This window comes from Rhinolophus sinicus, linkage group LG02 (genome assembly GCF_036562045.2).
Source record: "Rhinolophus sinicus isolate RSC01 linkage group LG02, ASM3656204v1, whole genome shotgun sequence".
Classification (NCBI taxonomy): domain Eukaryota; kingdom Metazoa; phylum Chordata; class Mammalia; order Chiroptera; family Rhinolophidae; genus Rhinolophus; species Rhinolophus sinicus.
In genome coordinates this window covers 192,644,292-192,669,458 of record NC_133752.1, presented here as the reverse complement: position 1 = coordinate 192,669,458, position 25,167 = coordinate 192,644,292, and the positions used below count along the sequence as shown (strand labels likewise).

Below are 25,167 nucleotides of genomic sequence, written 5' to 3'. Positions count from 1 at the left end.
CCCGCCCACTCCCCGCGCCCTCGCTCGCTCGCTCGCGCGGAGGAAAACGTTGCGCAGGTTCAAAAATGGAACGTCGGCGGCGTGAGGGAGCACGGGGGGGTGTGCGCGCGTGCGCGTGCGCGTGCGCGCCCGGGCGAGGGTGACGGGGACCCCGCCGGCCCTAGCATCGCGCGCCGCAGCCGCGGCCCCGCAGCTCCGCCCCCGGCTTGGCCCGGCCCGGCCCGGGGCCCGCTGACCCGCCGCCCCGCATGGAGCTGTCAGCCATCGGCGAGCAGGTGTTCGCCGTGGAGAGCATCCGGAAGAAGCGCGTGCGGAAGGTGAGGCTGCCGGGGGGCGGCTCCCAAGACCCCTCTGGGGTCTCCGCCGGTTCCCAACACCGTCCCCTCCACGCTGGGGACGAAGGGGGAAGTGGGGCAGGGGGCCCAGGCAGCCCCACGCTGTTGGGCTCGTCTCCCCAACCCGTGCCTCAGTTTCCCCCGCCACCTTGTAGGTTGAGTAGAATAAAAGTTGTCGCCCCGGGATGCTGGAGGCAGCTGAGTGCGCCGGAGCTGGAGATTTGGATCAGTCTGTAGGGATCCTAAACGCCATCGTCCCTCACCCTCCCCTAATCCTAAATATGGGGAGACTGAGGCCCAAGTTCAGGAAACGGTTTCCCTAGTGTGTTAACGTCGAAGCTGGGTCTCGAACTCAGCACTCTAGACTCTTGGTACCAAGACCTTTGAAGTTGGAGGCGGAGCTTTGGAACAGCTTCCTGCCTCAGAAGTCTAACTGCTGGACTTCGACCTTTTCCGATCCTTTCTACACCCCCACCTCCATCTTTCTCCCTCTCTTCCAGTGCACACCCCTCCGCTTTCCCAACCCCAACTCAGCCCCGCCCGGCTTGGCTCAGTGAAGCCGCCTACATCGCTTCGGCATCCCCGAAACTCCTCCCCCTTCGACTTCGCCTCCAAAACGTACACCCTGCAATTTCAGGAGGGTTCGCTGGGTTCGGGTCCCTGCGCCTCCGGGCTGGATTTTGGCGGTCCCCACTTCCTGTGCATGTGTATGCAGAGTGGGCTCGCCCTAGACTGGAGGTTGGGGATGGAAGTCCTTGGGGAAAGTTCCTCTCCTGGCACTAACCACCGTCCTTTTCCACACCTCCTCCCTGAAGCCCCTCAGGAGGCTCCAGCCAGCTTAGAGGTCAGTGCTTCTCATTTGACAGAGGCAGAAACTGAGGCCCAGGTAGGGGAAGTGACCTGGTCAAGGTCACACGACAAGTTAGAGATGGAAGTAGCGCAGGAGCTCAAGTTGGCTAATTGCCAGCTCATCTTCTTTGGAGAGAAAAAAATTCAGTTCTGGCACCTTGGTCCGAAGGTCAAGGTCAAGATGGGCCATGAGTGTCTTTTCTTCTGCAACTCAGTGGGTTTGAACTCTGTCTTCATGTTGGGGCTGCCCCTCCTCTTCTCCCACCCTCCAGAGTTTTAATTTATTCCACAGAGCCCAGTGCTTTCCATGCAGTGTAACCCAAGCAGGTTCAGTGATTATCCCCCTTCTAGGCGGGGCCTGAGGGGTAGTGCCAGAGACTGAGGGGTATCATTCCTTCAGCCATTCATTCAAAATGAATTTAGTGAGGATCTGTTGTGTACCAGGCACCGTTCTAAGCCCCAGGGAGGGATATGCCTCTTCCCTGGAGGAGCTGGCATTCTGGCAGAGGAGACACGTAATGAGTGAGGAAATAAATACAGATGCCTTCCAGTGGGGCTGTGTACTATGCAGAAAGAACTGTGAGGTGTGTGTGTGGGGGGGATGGCATTAGAAAGGGCGGCCAGGACGGGCCTCTTTGAAGAGGTGACGTATCCTGATCTCAAAGTTCCAGGATGGAGGGGTTTCCCCCACTGGATGGGGTTGGACTAGAAGCTTTTAAAAGCTCCTGTCAGCTGTGAGGAAGGGAGGGGCCTGGCTCTATTTTCTAACTACTGGAGGGGTGACCATCATTTCTGAAGGTGGCGACTGTCAGCCTTCTTAGGGGTCCTGCCAGGATCTTTTGAGTTGAGAGTACCAAAATCATTAGCCTGTCACCTCTGGGCCAAAGGCAGCCTCTCCCAGGGAGGGGGCTGGTGGGACTAGAGCCGTAGGGACACTCAAGCGAGGAATTTTCTACAATTTGGAGAGTCTTCTGACCTAAAAAGGAAGGTCTTAGCCCTGGGACTCTGGACACTGGGTCTTTGGTGACGCATGCCCCCATGTGGTCTCAGTTTCCCCATGTGTGACATGAGCTGAACTTCTGTCACAGGAGTCCAGAGGTGTTTGGGGCCATATACACTCCGGTGCTCTAGTAGGCAGGGTGGTCTAGGTGGTCATGCAGCAACCAAAGTTTGGGGGACGTCTCTGGGTTGGTGTGGATCTGGCGGGGAGGTTCCCTGGTCTGTGTGTGTGTTGGGGGACGTCTGTCTGCAGAGGGGATTGGGCCTTCCTGTCCTGCGAGCAGTCGTCTCACTGTGTATATCACTGTCTGCTTCTCTTTCTTCCCAGGGTAAAGTCGAATATCTGGTGAAGTGGAAAGGATGGCCCCCAAAGTAAGGTCCTTTGTGTGTGTGTCTGCCTGCCTGTACATCCTTCCATCCACCTTTTGCCCTCTCTCCTGCCTAGCTTTTTAGCTCTAGCTGCTTTAGTAATTGGCCGGCGGGCCTTTATTAAATCATCTTCTCTGGCTCAGTTGCCCCTCTGCCAGCTGAGGGTTTGGAGCACATGATGGTCAGGGTGGGACCCAACTTTCCTTCTCACCTGCTCCCCTCCAGGTTGAGCTGCATCTTCTAGTTGGAGCTTCCCCTCCCCTCCCCTCCTGGCTTTTCCTGGTACCCGGGAGGTGAAGTCCCAGCCTCCTGGCTTCAGAGGTGGCTGTTGGCCGGGCGTGGGAGGTGGGGGAAACGGGATGGGACGGGAGGGTGTCCCAAGCCACAGCAAGTGCAGTGCTGGGGAGGGGTTTGTGGTGCTGGGTGAGACAAGTCTAGCGAGTGGGGCATGAGTCCTCAGTGCCATAGAACTAGGGACAGAGCCTGAACCCACCTAGTCTTTGGGTCGCTCTCTCCAGTCTGCAGAGCAGGGTCCCATACAGCCTTGTGAGACAGGTGGGGTGGTGGTCTCTAAAGATGAGAAAAACAGGCTCAGAGAAGGTATGCAGCTTGCTGAGGTCACACAGCAAATGGAAGCAGAGTTGAACTAAGCACCCCTATTTTCAGGTATCTCATCTGTACCTCCTCCCTCAGAGTTGGAGGGTGGGAGCTGGGTCTAGGACCTCTCACAGTCGGCTCCACCTCTCCTGTGGAGGCCCAATCAGGAACCTTCATACCAACCAATCACCTGCCGGCAGGTCGTGGGGCCTCCCCATTGGTTTATGGGCGCCCCACCTCCCTGCCCTGCCTCCTAGAGATTGACTCCTGGAATCCCCCTTTGCCGGGAGCCTCTGTGTCTGTGCCAGGGGCTTTCTGCTGGCTTCCTGGTGGTGGGGGGCTGACCTGGTATTGGATTCTGGGAGCATCTTAGGGGCATGGTGGGGAGAGATGGCAGAGGCAAAGAAGGCCTATGCTGCCTCGTCTTCCCTCTATGTAAAATGGGTTCAATAGTCCAGACCCTGCTCTCCCCTCACGTGCTCCTTCACCTTGTGGGGGTGAAAGGTTTGGGCACATGGTCAGAGTGACCTGCAGGCATCCTGATGATTGGGGTTGGTGGCTGGCCAACCAGATGATGCGTTTATCCATTCCTCCTGCACCTGCTGCTCCTTCCCAAACATCTGGGGACTGAAGGAGGGTCCCTTCCTCCACTGGGCAGACGAGAGGTGAACTTCTGGCCTGGGTGAAGGGGCCACTTACTCCCACAGTAAGAGTGTGGGAGAGCTAGAAAAGGAAGATGCCCAGGGCAGGCCACAGGCGCATTGGCTCCCTGGGCACTCGCTTCCCCTTAGCTTCTACACCAGAACGCATTGTGTTGGAGTGTGGTCCCAGCTTGAGGGCCTACAAGGCTCTGTTGGCAATTTTTCCTCCTCTGTAGACTCCATCTTTTGAAAGATTTTCTTCTCTAAACAGGTACTTATCAATTAAAAGTTCCTTCTCCACTTTTATTAATCCCAAATGAATATGTCTGCCCATCAGAGCTTCCATCAGCAGGGAGGGACCTAGCACTCCAGGCGTAGCCCCTGTATGTTTCTGCTGGCCTGAATCCTGGGGCCCTCTTGTTTCTTAACATGCTGAGACCGCCAGAGGGGCCCTCATGACTACCTTTCATGGCTCCTCTCCCCTACCCAAGAGGGCCTGGGAACCTTGTTTGGTCAGATGACTGGGGGCACCTCTGGCTCCCCCACACTTTGGTCCTGGGTTCCTGGCCTGGCTCATAGCTGGACAGCTGTGAGTCCTTAGGCAGGTCCCCAAGATGGTGGGACCTCTGCTTCCTCATTTCCAAACAGGAATAATAAAGCCTCCATCACAACGTCGTGAAGGTTCGATGATGGCTAGAAAGTACCTGGTGCATTCTCAGCCGACCAAGTACTTAGTAAATGTTTGCTATTAATAGAGTTAGACATGTCGGCTTCTAGGTGCCCCCCCCCCCAGCCAGGAAAGGGACCTGGGGGAGTCCATTCCTAACAGGAGCTCAAAGTGACCTAGAAATCATTTAGATCAGTCCTCAGATGAGGAAACTGAGGCCCAGAGAGGAGCGGTCATTACAAGAGTATAACTGCCAACCTCGTGCAGTGTGATCCCCACTTCATGCCATCCACTGTGTCATTCCACTTCATTTGCAGAAAAACGGAGCTTCAGTTAGAGGAAGAGGCAGGAGAGCCAGGACTCCTTTGTAACCCACTTGGTCTTCAATCTCCCCTCCTCAGGGGGCTTGACTCGGGACAGAGGCTGAGAAAGAGGGTGGGGAGTTGGACAGGCCTGTTCCCTGCAGGCCTGGGAGCCTTGGCTAGGGCAGAGCCCACCTCAGTGGGGAAGGGAGTCAGGTTCTCTTGCTCCCCAGCCCCCTCCTGGCCCTTGCCCAGGGAGGCTTACACTAACAAAAACCATGATTAACAGAAACACTCGTTCTGTGCCAGGCGCCTGTTAAGCCTTTATATGTTTGCCTATTTTCCTCCAAGTAGCAGACAAATGACTGCCCTTCCTCCCCAGCAGGTGGGGCAGAGGAGCTATCTTGCTTGTCCTGGAAGGTACAGCAAATGGCACAGGGAGGGGTTGGGGGCATGGGACAGAGGATGTTTAATCATCAGCTACAGGTGCCCTCAGCCCCACAGAGACCTCAGACACCCCACTGTCATCTCCACCTGCCCAGGACTGCTGTTCCCCCTTTGGGACCACGTTCCTTCTGTCCTTTCCCACTTGTGAATGCTACCGCATCTTCTGGGGAGGACCACCTCCATGGAGCTTTAGTAATGATATTGTCAGTGGCACAGCAATAACCAGGTTGCCAATCAGTAAGCCCCTTGTAAGCCCCCATGGTCAGGGATTGGCCCGTTTAATTCAATTGACTCATGACAAGCTATTTTACAGATGGGGAGACAGAAGCCCTCAGCAGAGTCCTTGCCCAGGGTCATATAGCTGGGAGGATGTGAACCGCAGGCCATCTGACCCCAGCACTTGGAGGTCTAGCCCCTTTGATAACACAGCTAGCTCCGGCAAGGGTGACTGAGCATCTCATGCCAGTTCAGTAGGAAGTGCTCAGGCTGTGGAGCCAGACCAGGCTGCCTTTGAACCCTGCCGTATATGTTTATCCACTGTGTGACCCAGGGCAAAGCCCCCAACCTCTCTGCACCTCCATCTGCCCACCTGTAAAATGAGGCCCTAGCCTCACGCGGCCCTGCCAAGCCTGCCTGTGACAAGAAGAGAGGTTCATAGCAGTACCAGCGGCAGAGGGGGTACTTCTTTCTCCTCTTTCTCCTCTAAGACTAGGTTTGGGGAGCAGCAGCAGAGTCCAGGATTGGAGCCCTGACAGGTTTTTTGCACTGTCTGGACTTTTGAAATTCATTTAACGCTTATTTGCTTTTACCATGTGCCACATTAAACTAAGTGCTTCACATGGCTTAACACATCTAGTCAGAACATCAACCCTAAAACACGGACTATTGATAGCCCCGCTTCACGGATGGGTAAACGGAGGCCACTCTGCAGGCTTGCCCCGAGCCCTGTTCTCATTTGGGACGGTTTTAAATTAGAATGGGGGGGCTGAGGCGGGCCCTGCAGGACTGAAGCCTGCGCGGACCTAGCTCAGGCAGCGGCGGGGCGCCTGTTTACCCGTCCCGGGGGCGGGGCTGTCGGTCACGTGGCCGTGTTTACCTCTCAGTCGGCGCGCGTCGTCCCCGCCCCCGCCCCCGGATTGGTTGGCCTGCTAATCCTGTGCACGCGCCCGCCTTGCGTGCGCGTGCGCTGCGCCCCGGCAACCGGTAGAGGGGCGGGGCGCGCTGGCCGGGCAGAGTGGGCCCTCCAGTTCCCACCAGGCGCTCTAGCCGATCAGCCGACGTCTGTTCCTTTTGCACTCCCCACCTCGCCCCCTGATTTCGCCCAGGCTGTGGACCCTGCTGCCTGCGCGCTTCTATCTTTGTGTCCGGCTGTTCCCGAAGCGGGTTTGCCATCCCTGTGGCCTGGATGCCCGCTCTGCAGAGGGGCGCTACTGGCCTCCATTTTAGGGGAACCCAGGATGTTAGACAATTTGTGCAGTCCACCTTCTCTTGACCTCCCCTAGTACGGAACAGGGCCAGGCCTCCAGCTGCCAAGTCTGACTCTGCTGTTACCTCAGATCCCGCGGTTGGATGCCCCAGGCCAGTAACAGTCCCCTCTGCGTCTGCCGACCCTTTCTGTGCACCCACTGTGTGCCCGGCTGCTGATCAGACACTGAGGACTAGTCAATCAGGCAGTGCCCCTCTCCTAAGACGTCCCAGCCCTGTGGGGAGCCAGATACGGTGACATGTGAGGGACCAGCAGGTAGAGAGTGGTGGAGATTCAACTAAGTTCCAACCACAGACTGGCCACTCGCTGGCTCAGTGGCCTTGACAAGATGCTTACCCTCTGTGCCTCAGTGTCTTCATCTGTGAAATGGGGCCACCTACCTCATAAAGGTGTTAGGAGGAAAGGATGGCTCCTTAGTCTGCTCTCCCTCCTTGCTGTTAACTGTGGTGGTGCTGGTGATGCTAAGATAAGGGAACTGGGGTCCAGAGAAGTGTAGGAACTTGCCAGGAACCACACAGCAGCTACATCAACAAAAAATGGGCAGGACGGTGGGTAGGGCAGAGCAAGGTAGAGACATTTTAACAGCTAGAGAAAGAGGGAGGGTGAGGCAGCAGACGGAAGAACACAAAATTCCCCTTTTCTTGTATAGTTTCCTCCAGTAGAGGAAACTCAAGCTTCGTTTTGGGGGAGGAGGGTTTGGAGTCTCTGCCAGCCTCTGGTTGCTCATAGTTGGGGCTTTACCCAGACTATAAAAAAACAAACAAACCCAGTTTCACTTTCACCTTTGCTTCAGAGTGAGTGAAACTCTGCAGTGGCTTCTAGAACTATTCCCGGAGCACCCGGGGGTCCTGCCTGGGCTAGGCGTTCTGGAGAGGGGTTACCATCTGCCCACCAGGATGCCAGCTGGATTCATCAGTAATCGTGGCAGGTGCCAAGTGCAACAGGAAGGTCATAGAGGGGAGAGTTCATCCTGCTGGGAGAGGGTGTCAGGGAAAGCTACAAGGACCTGGCTCTTAAAGGATGAGTAGGAGATCGCTGGAGGGAGGAAAGCACAGCATGTGCAAGGGAAGAGGGGTGTGACTGTGCCTGCTCAGGCTGGGCATGTGGCATTTGGGGAGGGGCCATAAGGTCCTAAGGGCATGGCCCTTCATTGCTGAGTTTACAGAGCCCAACACGTCATCTTCACGGAGTAGATGTGCTGCAGTGTCAGTGGCGGGAGGAAGAGAGGATTCAGTCCTGGGGCAGCTCGTTGTTCAGTCTAGATTGGGCCGCTGTTAGTTAGGCTTCACAGTCCCAAGACAGTTTGAGATGAAGGTTTTAGCTCAGCTGGTTTGGAGGCCATCGGGCTTGGGGCTCTGCCCAACCTTTCTGCCTCCTAACATCTCCCTACTCCCTGCTCACCGCCCTTCTTAGCCATCAGAGCTGCAGCCTTGGCCAGAATCATAGTCCATTGCTTTGGTTTTGTTGGTGCATATACATGTGCACATGCAGGCGAAATTGTGTGTTTGTATGTAATTTTACATTTGTGTGCATGCACATATACACACACATGTATTTGTTTTCAATTTTGTAATTTTTATGCACTAGCATCTGTTTATGGTGAGTGATGCTGGTTTTCCTCCTTGTGGGAAAGTCATACACAGTCTGCTTTTAAAATACAATTATATGAACTAAAAAGTGAGCTGCGTTAAGGCAAATAGTAAGTGAATGACAGGGCAGGTAGAACAAGGATGGCCGAGCTCTGGAAATGCTAAGCTGGCTCAGCCCAGGTCTGTCCTCTAGAGGATGCTCTGTGGTCTGGGAGTGGTAGACGATCCCCTGGGGAAACACCAAGGGGGCCTGCCATGGGACCGCTGCGCCCTCCTGTCACTGGACACTTACTAAATCCTCTGTGTGCCCGGCCCTGATACAAGGGCACTTCCAACCTGGCCATGATGGCACAGATGTGTGCCAAGGAGGGAGGGAGCACCACAGCCCGAGCAGTGAAGGCTGTGCTGGGGCTGGGCTTTGAGGAGGGGAGGGACGGAACAGCACTCTGCACAGAGCTCTACCTGTGTGCCAGGCACTGCTCTAAACACTTGGACACATGCATGCATTAAATCAGCACACGAGTCTTTTACCCAAGGGGAAATTGAGGCACAGAGACATTAAGTAAACTGTTCAGAGTCCTCCAGCTGGCAAGGGCAGAGCTGGGATTTGAACCCAGGCAATAGGGCTCAGAGCCCCTGCTCGTTGCCACACACTTGCCTCTTCGAGGAAGGGATTCTCGGACTTAGAGGCCCTGCCCTCTTCCAGACACCCCGTGCTCCTGAAGTGAACATGGGGACACATTTATAGGGTGGTGTGATCTTTGCTCAGAATGAGGGGAGTTCTGGTGTTGAAGCCCCCCAGGAGGCTCCTAGCCTAGTCTGGGTGGTCAGGAACAGCTCCTTGGACTCGGTGACAGTTTCTTGTACCAGAAAGGGGGGAGAGGCTGCAGGCAATGGGCCCTGGTGGAGCAGCTGTGGCCACTGTGAGTGCTGGGGGGAGCAGGGCAGCTCTGACCTCGAGTTTCTCTCCCAGGTACAGCACGTGGGAGCCAGAAGAGCACATCCTGGACCCCCGCCTGGTCATGGCCTATGAAGAGAAGTAAGGGGCTCAGCCTGCCACGGGGCTGGGTGACAGGCAGGCTCGGAGGTTTCCCAGGGAGTCTGCTGCTGGCTTGGCTCTGAACAGGGAGCATGGGCGGCCGGGGTCTAGTCTGCAGCTGGGGGAAGGTGGTGGGCACCAGGTCCAGGGCAGCCAAGGCCCCTGGTCCCTTTCCTGTTGCCGAGTGATGTGGGCTACTTCCTTCCCCTCCCCAGGCCTCGTGCTCTCTGCTGTAAACTGGGCCACCCCAATAACTCCCGCCGCAACTTCCCTGTAAGGTAGGGTTGCAGTTGCGGCGAAGAAGGTAAAAATGCGTCATAGCGATGCGCTATGTGTGATGGGCAGCAGTATTAGTAATGTCCAGGCATGCCCTTGGGGGCAGACCAGCGACGTGCTCCTTGGAGAGTCCCTCAGCAGGAGAAGGTGAGTCTGATGATGCTCAGGAAAGGCCCAGGAGGGGCTGTGGCTTTGGAGCCAGGTTGGCTGAGTTCTGGTCCACCCACCTGGCCTGCTCCTAGCCCAGTGGCTGGGCAACGCAGCCTGGGCCTCAGTCGCCCACATTTGCCCTTGCTCAGCTGCGATTCACAGGTTGGTTAGTCATTGGTAGCTTGTCCAGTGGCCATGAGGGCACTCAGCAGGGAGCCTTTGACATGTCTTTTCTCCTGGTGTGGGGCCCTTTGAGCAGATTCCCTTCTGCGTGTGAGCTCAGCATTGCTGCCCTCCTGCCAGCAGGCAGCCCACATCCTGTAGCAACTCCCCAACCACCGACCTCTAGAGTGCGGACCATTTCCTAAAATGTTTTCCCTTGGCCACTGACTGTAACGTCCTGCGACAGGGACGAGGGTCTCATCTGACAGATGGGGAGCCGAGGGACTTGCCTCACAGCTGGGAAGTCGCCCAACCAGGACTCAGTGTGGGGCTCCTGACTCTGCATCAGTGCCCTTCCTCTGCCACTCCCGCCCTTCTCACCACTTCTCCCCAGGAGGTCTCCTGCTGCAGATGCAAAGACCAGTTCCCACTGTTCCTTCCTTTAAAAGTGAGGGTGTCCCTGCCCCCACAGCTTCTTTCTGGTTCCCCAGTACTTGGTGGTGCCTTGACTAAAAGGGTTGTGACCCTGGAAGAATCCTGCGGAATGTTCTGGAATGTGGTAAGGAGAGCACTGGGCAGGCGTCAAAGGCCTGGACTAGAATCCTAATCCGGCTCTGCCACTCAGCAGCTGTGAGGTGTCAGGCATGGCCTTTCCCTGTCTGGGCCTCAGCTTCCCCATCTGGGAAATGGGGATAACATGCTGGCCTTTTGGGGCTTTCATGGGGAGCAAAGGAATTTGAAAGCACTTTGTAAACCTGTGAGTATGGGCACACACGTGTGAGTATCTTCTGATGGGAATTAGGGGTCAGCTAGTCATCCTTTGATTTGTTCAGCGAGTCTTGATTGAGGTCCTGATATCTGCCAGGCACTGTTCTAGGTGCTGGGGACACAGCAGGAACAAAACCAACCAACGTCCCTACACTCATGTGGCTCCCCTCCCAGGGCAGAGCAACGCTATAGAAAGCACACTAGTAAACACGTATCAGCTGTGCTCACTGCTCAGACAGGGTAGGGGACAGGGAGAGGGATGGGTGGGAGTGCTGGTGACCTGGATGGTAGGTGGTGGTGTTTGACCAAAGACCTGAATGAAGTGAGGAAATGAGCCTAGTGGGTATTTGAGAGATCATCCGGGTAAAGCACAGTGAGTGCAAAGGCCCTGGGGTGAGGACCTGTTTGCGGAGCAACATGGAGGTGAGTGTGGCTGAGTGTGGTTCTGAGTGTGGTGTGAGCTGGGAAGCTGTGGGAGATGGGGGGGGGGCAGCCAGGGGAGGGAGGGGCAGCAGAAGGAAGATGGGGGTGGCGCAGCTCAGGGAGGGCTCAGTATGTCCTGGTAGAGGATTGGGGTGATATTTTGACTGAGTCAGAAAAGTCAATCGTTAAGGAACAAATTAGGAGCTCAGAGACTTGTACAGACCCACAGCTTGACTTCTGGCTTACTCCTCTCAGGCTTGGTGCAAAGGGAGTGATGGCCATTAACACCTGCTTTGCAGGGTTTTAAAGAGACTGGGAAGGGGGCTGGCAAGGAGGCCCTCCTGGGGAGTCCCTGCACACCAGGAGGGGCTGAGAGGCCCCGAGGGCTTGCTGGGGCCACAACCGTGTGGCAGCCTCTGCCCTACAGCCCTGGACAGAAATGGTCAGCGGGTGCAGGGCTGACAGAAACCAGGCCCTGGGTTGGTAAGGACCACACGGAGTGGATGCCCCCACCTCCCTCTCCTTGCCCGACCCCTCCCAGTTTACAGGCAGCGAGGGGGGCAGAGGGCTGCAGATTAGAAGCCCAGATCACGAGGCCTGGGCTCCAGGCCTGTCCTGCCGACCTTCACTGGAATCCTAGGCCCGACCCTCCCAAGGTTGGAGCCCGGAACTCAGCATTTTCACCAGTGGCGGAAGGTGTCACACTTGGGCATTGCGTGAGTTACTTCACTTCTCTGTGCTCAGTTCCCACAACTATAAAATGAGGATAGTAATAGTGCTTCCCTCGTAGGGTGGTTGTGAGGGTAAAGGCTGTAGAGCAGCACTTTGTCCAGTGTCCAGTGTGTGACGATGATGATAAGTGACTTACATAAATATGACAAAAACATTATCGTTATTATTGTCCCCCAAGGCCCTTACCTTCCCCCCTCTGTTGCCTCCCCCTCTTCCGCTGTCTTTTTCTTCCCTCTTTCTTCTTCCTTTTTATTACTTTAGCTTTTCTACCCTCCATTTTCGTACATACCAGGGAGCGCTCTTGCCCCTCTCGAGAGCCTTGGTGACCAGCTCCAGAAAAGGACACTGAGGCCAGGAGAGGGGTAGTGACCAGCCTGTCTCCCATGGGCCTGGAACCGGGGTATCCTAGCGCCCAGCAGTGGGTGCTGAGAGAAGAGTCTCAGCTTTGAGGGCTTGGGAGGTCTGTCCCCGTGAGCCTCCAGGGGCGGGTATCAGAGTGCCCTGGATGCTTCTTTCAAATGCTGCTTCTGGGGTCCCACAGCAGGGTCCCACAGCAGGTCTGCTGAAGCCGACCCAATAAGGAGAGAGGGCCCTTCACCAGGTGCATTGCCCCCAGATGTCCCTTCCTCTGTCCCTCCTACCCCCTTCTCATCACGTCTCCCCCAGGAGGTCTCCAGTGGCCCTGGAGATTGAGGGAGGGCAGCTGCTGCCTATAGGAAGACAGCGGAAGCAGCTTCGCGGGATCCGTGGGTTTAGCTGAGCTCAGATTTGGAGACTGGCCTCAGGTCACACCACCAGTAAGGGGGGACGAAGCTGGGAAACAAAAAAACTTCCATGGCTAAAGGACTTGGAAAGCAAGGGTGTGTGGGGCCGTACTGCTAGCCAGAAAAGGGCCAGGTCCTGGGGCATGCGGTCTAAAGCACCAGCAGCAGGGCTGCAGGCTGGAGTGCACGGCGTGTTTTACACATTACGTTTTGGGGAAGAAAGATGTAGGTTTTGAAAGATTTTACACTGGCTACAGATAAGGGGGGTGGGGTGGGAAAAGATGAAGCAGGGCAGTGCAGAGCATGTAAGGAAGAAATACGCGTATTTACTGCTTTTGATTGGTTATAGGCGGGCGTCCTGAAAGCTCATGCGTGTGCGGGATGTGGTGGTGTCTGGTGGTCGTGTCACAGGCGCCCAGAGGTTGATTTAAGGCTCCACCACATTGGGATTGTGAGCTGGCCCCCAGCTAGTAACAGGCTGACTGCCTTGTCTCTTTCTCCCACTCTCTGGCCCGCTGCAATTTAATTTAGAACATCTCAGAAGTTTTCTCTTGTTAGGGCGAAATCCTGCCCCCATATTCCTGCTGCCGTCCCCGTGGCCTCTGCAGTGAGGCCACAGAAAGTGTGAACGGAATGAAGTGAAGTGGGCAGGGCGAAATGACTTTGCACTGTCCCATCCCTTCAGGCACAGTTGTTGGCGTCTGTTGTGATTTCTGGTGTGTGTTGTGTGTGGCTTTGTTTGCTTCCCCAGGTTGTGCCTGTGTGTTTGTGCATTTGGGATGTGGGGAAGCCCCCCAGCACAGAGCCTGGTATCTCCTAGGGACTCAGTACGGGCTAGTTTTCCTCCTGTTCCCTGACGGGACAATACAGACCAGGGGAGCATGTTCTCTCCACCATCACATAGTCTCAAATGGGGGGAAGAACCATTCCCATGCTCATCAGTTGCCTTGGGACATTCAAGGCAAACTTGATTGACAAGTTTCTGTACAAGAGTAGAAACTGGAATTACATTGGTTTTTGGTGGGGTTGTTTCCAGTGGTGTGTGGAGCAGAGCTGTGCATGACCCTGGAGCCCAGTAAAGAGCCACATATTTTTGGAGTTGTCACCTGAGTCCCACTTCAGCAATTGGGACCAGTGGCTGTGCCCTTGCCTTGTGTTGGCTGGGAAGACCGAGGCCCTGGGAGTTGAATATGTGACCCAGTTGTTACGGCCTAAAGAGAGCAACAAGGAGGAGCCCCGACTCCAAAATGGGGGTGGGGTAGCCTGTGGAAGGTGCCTTCTCTCCTGTAGACAGCAGAGGGCTGGGTGGAGCGGGCGCCTTACTTTCCCTTAAATGTCACCAGTGTTTCCTTTTCTTCTGCCATCTGCTTTGCACCTCAGGGAGGAGAGAGACCGCGCGTCGGGGTATAGGAAGAGAGGCCCGAAACCCAAGCGGCTTCTGCTGCAGGTAACCCGCCAGCGTTGGTGCCCACCCACAGGCCCCCTTGCTCATCCCGTCAGCTGGCCCCATCCATGCAGTGGCACAGCTAGTTGAGCTGAACACTCCCCCTCCTCAGCCCCACCCGGGGTGCTGTGGGCGGGGTACTTATCGGGTAAGGTCCAATGGAAGGAGTTGGGAAAAGTCGGAATATGGGGCTGGTGCCCCAGGAAGGTAGCCTCCGGGGGAGGTGCTGTTTGAGGGAGGGTGGATATATGGTGAATGGGCTCCTGGAACTTTGAAAGCTTAGAATCTTGTAAATGAGCCTCTTTGATGCTCAAAATCCTCAAAGCACAAAATTGTAATATTTGAGTTCCTTAGAGACAAAAACTTTAGAATTGAGGAAACATGGGAGCCTGAAATTTTAGAATTCAAGGAAAAGAGACCCTTGGAATTCTGGAACCATAGCCTTGGAATTTCCTAGAATCGTGTTATTTTCGGTGAGAAGAAACCTCCAGGGCCTCCTTTTCCAATCCTCTGCCACAGGTGGGGTCTAGACTCTGTCATCTGGTTACCCAGGTCTTGGGGGCACTTTGCTGACCTCACTGCTGTGCACTGAAAAGAGGATGGCATCTGAAGTGATGTAGTCCTGTGATTTGAGGCAATTGTGCGACATGTGTAGCTTCTCTGGGCCTGCGTTTTCTCATCGGGTAGGAATACCCACTCTCCTTACCTTAGTGAAGCCCATCGGGTACTGGAGCCCAAGTCGGCCTTCTGGGTCCTTGTGCAGCGTGTCCAGCCTCCTGTCCACTCTTGCCTATCGATCTCCGGAGGCTTTTGCCAGAATAGATGGGCCTTCCTTCATGCAGTGGGCATGTCCCACGGGCTTGGTGTGAACTGGGTCCCTGGCACCTGGCAGACATCTTCTCCATACTCAGCTCTGTGCTCAGTGCCCCTCACAAATGAACACACTTCATCTGCACAGTTATACTCCTAGGGAAGGGGTATCATCTACTTCTGTGTAATCAATGTCCCCCTAACTAAGCACCTGAAAGCAATAAACACTCGTGATCTCACACAGTCTCGGTGGGTCAGGAATTCCGGAGTGCTTCAACTAGTTCTTGAGTGATTCTAGTTTGCGGTACAGTCCCAGTGTCGGCCCGGGATCCGCTCATCTGAAGGCTGGACTAGGGCTGGATGATCTGCTTCCAGAGCGCTGCTCACATGCCGGGCGTGTCCGTGCTGGACGTTGACAGGAAGCATGGTTCCTTACCTCGCGGACCTCTCCAGAGGGCTGCTGAGTGGCCTCACAGGACACCCACTAGCTTCCCGCAGAGTGGGCAGGCCACGAGAGCGAGCCAGGAGGAAGCACAGTGTCTCTCCTGCCCTAGCTGCGGAAGTCCCACCCCGCAGGGCACGACACGACACTCGGGTGTGAATCCCAGAGGCGGTTGTTGTTGGGGCGCTCTTGGAGGCTGGCTACCAAAGTTTCTTCATCCTTTCACTGATGAGGAAACAAGCTCAGGTAGGCTGCAGTTGACCAGGGTCACAGCTGGATGAAAACCCAGATCTGCCTCTGGTGCTCCTGGCTCCCTGTTAGTAGCGGTGGTTCTCTCATGGCGAGGTGGAGAGGAGACAGATGAGTGCGACTGGCAGAATTATGGGAGAGTTTCCTGGGCTTGTGATGGCCTGCGAGCCAGGCTGAAGGAGTGGGTTTTGATAAAGCTGACTATAGGATAAGCCCTCCCAGCATTGCAGTATATTCCCAATCCCTTCCCAGTTCAGCACTCCTCCCATCACCATGACAACCCGCACCCCATACCCAGAGATGGGCATTGGCAGGTAGGACTGGGGAACGGAGCCTGCACATGTGATCTTTGCTCCCAACTTGAGACAGTTGACCTACAGGTCCCCTCTGATGGACTCCCTTTCTTCCTAGGCGCTCTTAGCCTCTGGTGACAGGCAGCAGTACCAGGTACTGTCCTTGAGGGAGCCAGGTCCTCCCAGCATTTTAGCACAATGATCTTTCTTGAATTTGTATAAATTTCCCCCAAAAGTCAGTAAGACAAATCCCCAAATTTCAGAACTCCAGCCCTTGAGTGGCGGGAGAATGTTCCCTGCAGCCCATTTTGGCAGGAGTGAGGCAGGGCATCAACAGAGGGCCACAGCTCAGGGCTGAGAGGGCCCTGGACGGGCCCGGGGTGCCTGCGGGCTGCTGGCAGAGCCCGCGCCCCCAGTGCTGTGCGTCCCCTTGGTGAACTTGCCCCAAGAACCTTCCCAGCCCTCTGCCGCACACCGTCTCCTTGGCGAGCTGGCCGTTTCAGCTATGGGGGTCCTTCAGTGAGAACGATTCCTCTGATGAGGAATAAGTCCTTAATGTATCTGCCTCATAAATCCAGGTCTGTGTTTCGTCAGTCAGTTTTGGCTTCGTACCTCTTGTACGCCCTTTGCTGTGTCCCAAAGGCACGAAAGGCATATGCCTGCGGCCCCCGTGCGCGAGCCCTTGACAGCCCCCTGCACAGATGAGGCTGCTGTGGGGCTGAGATGAGTGGCAGAGCTGGGCCGGGCCTGGGGCTGGGGCTGGTCAGGGGGGCTCTCTGGGCTGCACTGGGCAGGGGGTAGGGTGATGTCTGGCTCTGGGCCATGAAACATGGGTAAGGGCACTCGGGTGGGAGGAACGGCGTGAGCAAAGGCGCGGCAGTGGGTGGGAGGGCAGGGCTGACCCGCCGTGCCCTGGCTTGCCCCTGCAGCGGCTGTACAGCATGGACCTGCGGAGCTCCCACAAGGCCAAGGGCAAGGAGAAGCTCTGCTTCTCTCTGACACGCCCACTCGGCAGCGGGAGCCCCGAGGGGGTGGTCAAGGCAGGGACGCCCGAGCTGGTGGACAAGGGCCCCTTGGTGCCCACCCTGCCCTTCCCGCTCCGCAAGCCGCGCAAGGCCCACAAGTACCTGCGGCTCTCACGCAAGAAGTTCCCGCCCCGCGGGCCCAACCTGGAGAGTCACAGCCATCGACGGGAGCTCTTCCTGCAGGAGTCACCAGCTCAGGATGTTCTGCAGGCGGCCAGCGAGTGGGAGCCTGCTGAGCAGCCCCCCGAAGAGGAGGGTAAGGTGGCCCAGCCCCCCCGGCCTAGGCCCAGAGACCCTCAAAGCTGGAAAGGTCCCTTGAGTCATCAGGTCCAGCTGGCCTAATGCTCAAAGAGGGCGTGGGGTGCTCCTGAGGCTACACAGCCTGCAAAGACCCTGGCACTCGGCCCAGACACAGCCCATTCTGTAGTCCTGCTCGGGATGAGCTCTGGTCCAGCCAAGAAAGATAAATGTGACCACCTCCTGTGTGTCCGGCCCTGAGCTAGGCCCTGACCTGGCTGGACACTCAGAGGAAGACCTGGTGTGAGGGGGTGGGAGTGGTCTGCATGCTGCCACCTGTTCCCACCTGCCCCACCTTGTTGTCAAGCCTGGCCTCACCCATCTGTCTTTCTCCCACAGTTGTAGCAGATGCAGACCTGGCCGAGGGGCCCCCTCCCTGGACACCTGCGCTCCCCACAAGTGAAGTGACAGTGACCGATATCACCGCCAACTCCATCACCGTCACCTTCCGTGAGGCCCAGGCTGCTGAGGGCTTCTTCCGAGACCGCAGTGGGAAGTTCTGAATCACCATTTTTACTTTTCTTAAACTGTTTTCTTTTGGGCTTGGGGTGGGGACTTCCAGAGGTGGGGAGGGGTTGGGAGCGGGATAATTATTTTATTTAAAAAATATGGAGCAGGAATGGGGGGAAGATCCCAACAGTCTCCCGCCACCCTGCCCTTTTTTCTGGAGTGATGTTTACAGAGAGGCCTCAGGGTCTGTTTTGGGGCTGGGGGTGGGGAGGCCTGGCACTGCTCTGTCCGTTGGGGTACCATCTCCTCGTCAGGATGGGGACAGAGCCACTCTCCCCTGGACACCTCCATCACCATTCTTCTCTAGAGACACAGCAGCTGGTCCTAGGAAATACAGGAGGATGGGACGGCCCAAACCCTCCCCCAGCCTTTCTGGTTGATTTTTCCTTTTCCTGTTTTTGTGGGGAGTGGTCTTTATTTTTCACTTTGCACTCCAGCTTTCGGTGGGATTGGAGGCTGCCTTTGATCAGGAGTGAGGGTCAGAGAGAAGGGGCAGAAGGAAGTTGGAGATGGGGTGGTGTGTCCTGTGTGTCAGATAGCCTTCAGAGCGGTCTCTGCCTTTCCCTGGTTGGGGGGAGGGGGAGCGGCTGACAGCAGAGCCCCTTCTGCTGAGAGGTCCACCTCATCCCCCGTCACGGGCCTATGAGAAGCACTCGCGTGCACACTCAGCCACACAAGTGTGCACATGCACACTGCCCCTCCCGCCCTTGTGAGTGTGTGTTCGTGTCTGCAGACATGTGCAGTGGGCCTTGCAAACCTCCTGTTTAGAGACCTTGATCAGATGACTGAATGTGGGGTGATTCACAGTACAGAAGAACTTGCCACGGGCACCCCACATGCACCCCATCTTGCATGGCCCATGACGTGACAGAATCTAGCCCAACACCGGTTGCTGGAAGCTGTCGGCAGGAGTCCTGCCGTGGGCAAGATGGCCTCCAACGCTCCACGCACACAGCTGTGGCTTTGCGGCTTCGCCTGGCCAGCCGCAGGTGTGCAAGCGTCTGCAGATGTGCGGGGCTCTGAGGCACTTGGGCCCTGTGCTTCCTCCCTGAGGGGCTCTTGTTCTCTGACTCAGGTGACTTTTCAGCCCTTCCCACTCCTCTCTTTTTCTGCCTTCCCCTCCAACTCAGCCATGTTGGGTATCGGTGAGGGTGGTCAGGGAGAGAGGGGTGTCCCGCAGTCTCAGGGCAGCCTTGGCTCCTGACACACTTCCTCGTGTCCTGTGTCCCCTCCCCCCCCACCCTAGACACTGCAGCTGGGGCTGGCCTTGTTGTCCTGTGGGGGACCTCTGCCATGCCTTCCTGGGGTCAGGCTGTCCACAAGCCCTGCCCCATGCACCCGGCAAAGGGCTGTGTCTGCCAGGAGGAAGGGGCACTCATTTTCTAGTTTGCACACACTTGCCCTGTGGACTAGTAGCTCCCCCAGCAACGAGGAGTGACTCTTCCCCCATCCCAGCTCTGTAAGGGAGAAAAAGCCAATTGTGGGTGCGCCCGGAGAGCACGTGTAAAAGGCTGGCTTCCTCTGCCCTTTGCCATTGCCGCCCGTCCTCCCCCAGGGCTGTCCCCCCACTCCCTGTGTCCTGAGGACGTCAGCAGAATCCCTGCCCAGGCAAGGACAGGCCATTCTTCTCCCAGACCCCTTCTCTCTCAGTTCCCAAACCAAAGACAGCCTGCATCCCCCTTTCTGTTTTGGGTGCCCTGCTGGCAAGAGTCCCGAATTCCTTCTCTTTCCCCTTCCTCCTTCATCCTTCGCTGTCCAGGGTCAATTCAGTGCTTCCATTGGGGGATGGACGATCCCCTCCTGGGCGACTTCACTCACCCCTAGCCTGGGGAGTTGCATGGGAGTAGTGGGAGTAGGTCAGGGAGAGGAGGCCAGCTGCAGGAAGCCCCACCCGCCCCTGTGGGACCCGGGGAGGGGACAGGCAGCTGGAGTTGGGGACCCTCCCAGGACCTGGCTCCCAGCAGAGGTGAGGGCGCTGGAGAGCCAGGTGGGCAGGGGGGCCTCTCTCTAAAGGAACGCTGTTGGCTCCTGGCTTTGGGACTTGGCTGGCAGCTTCCAATAGAAGTCAAACTCCCTATCCCCCTGGGGACACAGAAAAAAACGCTTCCTGCCTCATGGGCACTTTCATGTGCAATTTGCAGGATTGGGGTTTGGAGGGCTCTTTGGTGGAATGAGGCAGCTGTTTCTCTGTCGGCAGCAACAGAACACTTCTCGCCTCTTCCTCAGCCCTTTACAGCTCACCAGCCAGGCCTGTGTCTCAGGGAGGGCTGAACCCAGCAGGAGCGGCTCCCTGGGGGAAGGGCTGTGGCTCTTAGGACCCTTCCTGCACTGACCAGGACAGAGACCTCTAGGAGGGGTTCCGTGTGGCTTGCAGGCCTCCTCCCAGCCCTGAGTGTCCCCGCTGGGCTGCCTGGCCTGAGAGGAGGCATGGCGAACGCTGACCTCCTACCCCACGCCCCCACCACCCGGAAGGCCAGTACACTCGTGGGTGGGTCGGGGCTTAGAGACGTCGGACCGCCTGCCTCTCCTCTCCCCAGCCCCCACCTGTTCGAATGTAGACCCCAGTCGGTACTTTTTGTTTGCTGTGGGATCGGACAGAGAATGTTCTGCACCCCTGGCAAGGCCACTCAGTGCAGCAGCCGAGCCTGCGGGCAGAGCGGGATCATTGCCCCCTGGGTCCCATTGCCAACCTCCTCCTCCTCCCCTGCCGGAGGACGGCGCTATGCTTCTGTAAGGTGGTGTAGCTTTTGCTTTATAAGTGGCCAGCCTGGCCTCCAGGTCTCAGCACAAGGACGCTTCCTTTGCACAGAATGAGCGGTGAGCTTTGTTCAGACGAAATGAATGTATTTGGGAGGGGTTGGGCACGAGTTGACCCCCTGCACATGCCTTTTCTGAGGGGGGGTGTGCTGGGGAGAGCCAGAGTGGATGCAGAGCTCGGTTTTATTTTTGTATTGATATTGGTAAGAGACTGTATAGCATCTATTTATTTAGATGATTTATCTGGTAAATGAGGCAAAAAATTATTAAAAATACATTAAAGATGATTTTAAAAAAAAGCTCTTGGGCATCCCATTCCTCCTTTTGATGGCGTCACACAGCTCTGCTGAGGAAGGAGTTCCAGCCCGCAGGGCTCAGCCTGGGGTTTAGTCCCAGGTCTGCCGGGTACTGACCATGACCTTGGGCAGGTCATTCAGTTTTTTGTGTCCTCCAGGTGTCGAGTAAGATTAATTCGGTGATGGGTGGCAAGTGGTTGAAACCAGAGTGTAGATGGATGCATGCCCACCGTGGTGGTCAGGGTTCAGGGGCGAGGAGGAGTGGGTGGGGGGCGGGGCCAAGGGTGTGCTTCTGCCTCCTTTTAATTCCTGCACGGTCAGGGCCCTCAGGCCGGCAGCTCCTGGATAACTGCCTTTAGAAAGTGGGGACTTAGCCTGCCTTGTCCTCAGCTGTGAGCCTTGACCCTAATTCTGGGTCCCCAAGAAAAGTCCCATCGGTACCCTGGTACAAATATCCATCCTGACGCTCGGGCACTATTACTGCACCTGCTTTTATGGTGGGACAAATACTTAGGCTATGGTTAGCTATTCAAATCTGCACAGCTAGGATGTAGTAAGCCAGGAATTTGAACCCGTGACTCACTACAGTAGCCCCCTTTGTCCACAGTTTCATTTTCCATGGTTTCAGTTACCCGCAGATGATGACAGTCCAAAAATATTAAATGGAAACTTCCAGAAATAAACAAATCATAAGTTTTGTGCGCCTTTCTGAGTAGCATGGTGAAATCTTGTGCCTTCCCTCCCCAAACTGCCCAGGATGTGAATCATCCCTTTGTCTAATGTCTCCACCCTGTATAAGCGACCCCCCCCCCGCCCCCACCAGTAGTCACTTAGTAGCTGTCTCCGTTAGTGTCCAGAGGCCGCCAGGGGGTGTGGCCCCAACAAGCCCTCAGCAAAGCAGGTGTTAATGGACATCACTCCCTTTTACTCCCTTTTCACCAAGAATGAGAGAAGGAATAAGCCAGAAGTCCTATTTTGTTCTTAACCATTGACTTCAAAGTATCACCTCAGCCCTCCCTGAGCTGCGCCACCCCCATTCCTTCCTTCTGCTGCCCCTCCCTCCCCTGGTTGCCCCCCCCTCCATCTCCCACAGCTTCCCAGCTCACACCACACTCAGAGCAACACTCAGCCACACTCGCCTCCATGCGGCTCCGCAAACAGGTCCTCACCCCAGGGCCTTTGCACTCACTGTTTTACCCGGATGATCTCTCAAATACCCACTAGGCAGGCTGTGCTTTCTCTGAAGGCTCCAGGGGGAATCTTTTCCTGTGTCTGCTGCAGGTGGGGGCTTTCCCCCTCTGTTGTTGCCCACAGTCCTTGGCTTGTAAAACATCTCTCCAACCTCATCTTCATGTGGGCTTCTCCCTGTGAGTCCGCGTCTGTGTGTCTCCTTATAAGGACGCCAGCCGTATTAGATTACGGGTCCACCCACTTCAGTGTAACTTCTCCTTAACTAATTACTTCTGCAAGGACCCTATTTCTAAACAAGGCCACGTTCTGGGAAGGTTCTGGGAAGGATATGAATTTGGGGTGGAGGGAGATACTATTCCAACCCAGGACATATACATTTCACATTTACTAATAAAAACTTTCTCACCTGTGTCGTAGAGACTGTTAATTGTCCCACTCTATTAATTCTTCTTATTGCAGAATGTATAACTCCTGCTTTTTAGCAAGCTCTATAGCCATCCAAAATAAAGGCTACATTTCCCAGACTCCTTTGCTGCTAGGTGTGGCCAAGTAACTAAGTCCTGGTCAGGAAGGTGTGAACATAAGTGCCATATGGCAGCTTCTGGGACGCTCCCTTAGGAGGCAGCCAGCTTGGTCGTCTGCCCCTTCTCCCCTCCCATCTAGCTGACAGAACACAGATGTTATAATGATACATTGTGGGCCATGAAGACAAAGGCCTCGCACGTCCTGAGGATGGCATAGCAGAAAGCTGAAAGCAGCCTGGGATCTAAATGACTGTGGAGTCATCTCCTGGCTGTGTAGCTTACACCTGGACTTTCCTGTTTGAGGTAGCTGTCTGTCCAGGGCTGCCGTGCTGCACCGTTCTCAGGGCAGAGGAGGTGAATGGAAGGCCTTGGAATTCTGAAGTGAGCAGACTGCATGGCCAGCCTCAGAGGCCCTGCTTCTATCTAGTTTTAGCCCCTGGTTTGGGGGGGGCTCACAGTTACTTTCAGGTGATCTTAATTTCAACTCATATAATAGACTGTCGATAGTTTCTTTACTATCTAGGAGGTCTTTGTCCATGGACGGGATTACCCAACACTATTGGTACTTTTTTTATGAAGGTGATATAACTGAAAACCCATTTTCCTTGAGCATTTAAGCATTATTAATTAGATTAATCACAGTCTCTTAGAACTTAAATACGATTGCAAATCTAGTATGATTGATTCTTTGGAACCCTCCAGACATCTTAAATAACAGGACAGACATACACAAATAAAATATTTCAGACTGAGGGAGATGCAGGGTCTGAGTCATCTAATGATTCTTTACTGAGATGCACAAACTAAAAAGACTGAAACTGAAATCTTTGTTCATTAGGCTGTCTGTCTCTTTTTGAATAATAAAAAATATGCATTTGTGGCCCCAGGGACTGTTCAGTTTGTCTTTGTCACGGAACTCTGAATTTTTGAAATTAGTGTATAGAAACGCAACTTTTCCAGAATGTATGCATTTTCTAAATTCGCATAGCAATTTGGAGACCCATGAGATTTCATAGAAATTTTAGGATGTTTTTTTCGAAATTCTGCAAAAAAAAATAACATTGAGATTTTGATAGGAATTGCGTTGAAGGTGAAGGACTCGTGTTGAAGGGTAATATGCACATTTTAACAATGTTAAGTTTCCAGTCCATGAACATGATAGAACATGGATGTCTGTCCGTTTACTGTGTCTTCTCTGATTTCTTTCAGCAATGTTTTGTAGTGATCCACGTAGAGGTCTTTTGCCTCCTTGGTTAAGTATTTTATTCTTTTTGGTTGTATTGTTAATGGGATCCTTTTCTTAATTTCTTTCTCGGATTGTTCATTGTTAGTGTATAGAAATGCAACTGGTTTTTATATGTTCATTGGATTTAATCTTATTGCTATTTTAAGAGTAATAATACCTCCTTTTCTATTTTTAGATGACTGTTAATACAGAGAAAAAGATTTTAATATTCATTTTGTATTCAACCCTCTTATTTACTCTGAATCTTTTCTTCTTTTTTTTCTTTTCCAAATTTGAGTCTCTTGGGTTTGGGAGATATAAAATCATCAACAATAACAGAAGAAAGTTACACTAATGTTTACACTAATTATGGACTTTCTTTGTCTTATTACATTCATTACAACTCCAAGACTATGTTGAATAAGTGTTAATGAGCACCATCCCTGGCATGTTCCCCATTTAATTGAAATGGTTTTAATGTTTTGCATTTATAATAATATTTGTTGCTATCTTTTTCATAAAAATCTTTTTCTACGCTTCAGAACTTTTATTTCTATTTTACTTAGTATTTTAATGATGGCTGACTCTTGTGAGGTTTTGTTCAGCATCTATTGGTATCATCACATGATTTCCTTCTTTAATCAGTTGTGTAATGGATTATGTTGGTCTATTTCCTGATATATTACTATACTTTCATTTTTGGAATAAACCTTGTTTGGTCATAACATAGTATTCTCTTAATACATTGTTGACTCTATTTGTAAATATTTTATTTATAATTTTTGCATCTATATTCATAAGTGAGATTGATTTAAGAGATTGCATAGCCTCTTTTTTGGTACTCTTCACTATTTTTTGTATTAAGGTTATGTCTTCACAATATGAGTTGGGAAAAATTTTCCATATTTTTTTATAACTTGTAATCTTTTATTAACACTAAAATGATATATTCTTTAAAGTTTTGATAGATTTGTGAATACATTAGGTTATAGTGCATTTTTTTTTAGTGGTAGATCTTTAATTATCTTTCCAATCTCCACCATGATTATAGCTTTATTCAAGTTTTCTATTTCTTCTTGGGTCAATTTTGTTCATTGTATTTGGCTAGGAAATTATTCATTTCCTCAAGATTTTCAAATTTGTTCCCATAAGTTTGCCTGTAGTAGTCTCTTAGAATTCTTCCAGTCTTTCCTGTATCAGGGTTACATTTCCTTTCTTATACTTTATCTTGTGTATCTTTGCCATCTTTTTTTCTTTTATCAAATTCTTTCTAGATTTATCTACTTTATTGATCTTTTTAAGGATCAGATTTTTTAAATTTGTGCTTTCTGCCATTTAAAATTTTCTAATTAATTTCAGCTTTGATCTTTGTTAATTTCCTATTTCTGGTTTCTTTCATTGCTTTATCTGATTTCTAAAAATGAATAGGAAATTGCTCTAGTTATCTTTTTTTTGTAATGAAAACATTTACCTTATTTTTTTCTGAGTATGGCTTTTGCTGTGTCCTCT

The 25,167-nt window shown here is 53.6% G+C and overlaps 1 protein-coding gene across 2 annotated transcripts; it reads left to right on the top strand.

The window, feature by feature from the left end:
* On the top strand, positions 1 to 24,383 carry CBX7 (chromobox 7). 2 transcript variants are annotated; one of them, XM_019734487.2, is made up of 6 exons: positions 1 to 317; positions 2,512 to 2,555; positions 9,255 to 9,320; positions 13,976 to 14,042; positions 16,763 to 17,114; positions 17,495 to 24,383. In XM_019734487.2, the coding sequence occupies exons 1-6, from the start codon at positions 249 to 251 to the stop codon at positions 17,656 to 17,658; spliced, it is 762 nt and encodes a 253-aa protein (XP_019590046.1). In that variant the 5' UTR covers positions 1 to 248; the 3' UTR covers positions 17,659 to 24,383. The 2 variants fall into 2 exon arrangements, with proteins under 2 accessions (XP_019590046.1, XP_019590047.1); XM_019734488.2 differs by having other exon boundaries at positions 2 to 317; positions 17,042 to 17,114.
* The last annotated feature ends 784 nt before the right edge of the window (positions 24,384 to 25,167 follow it).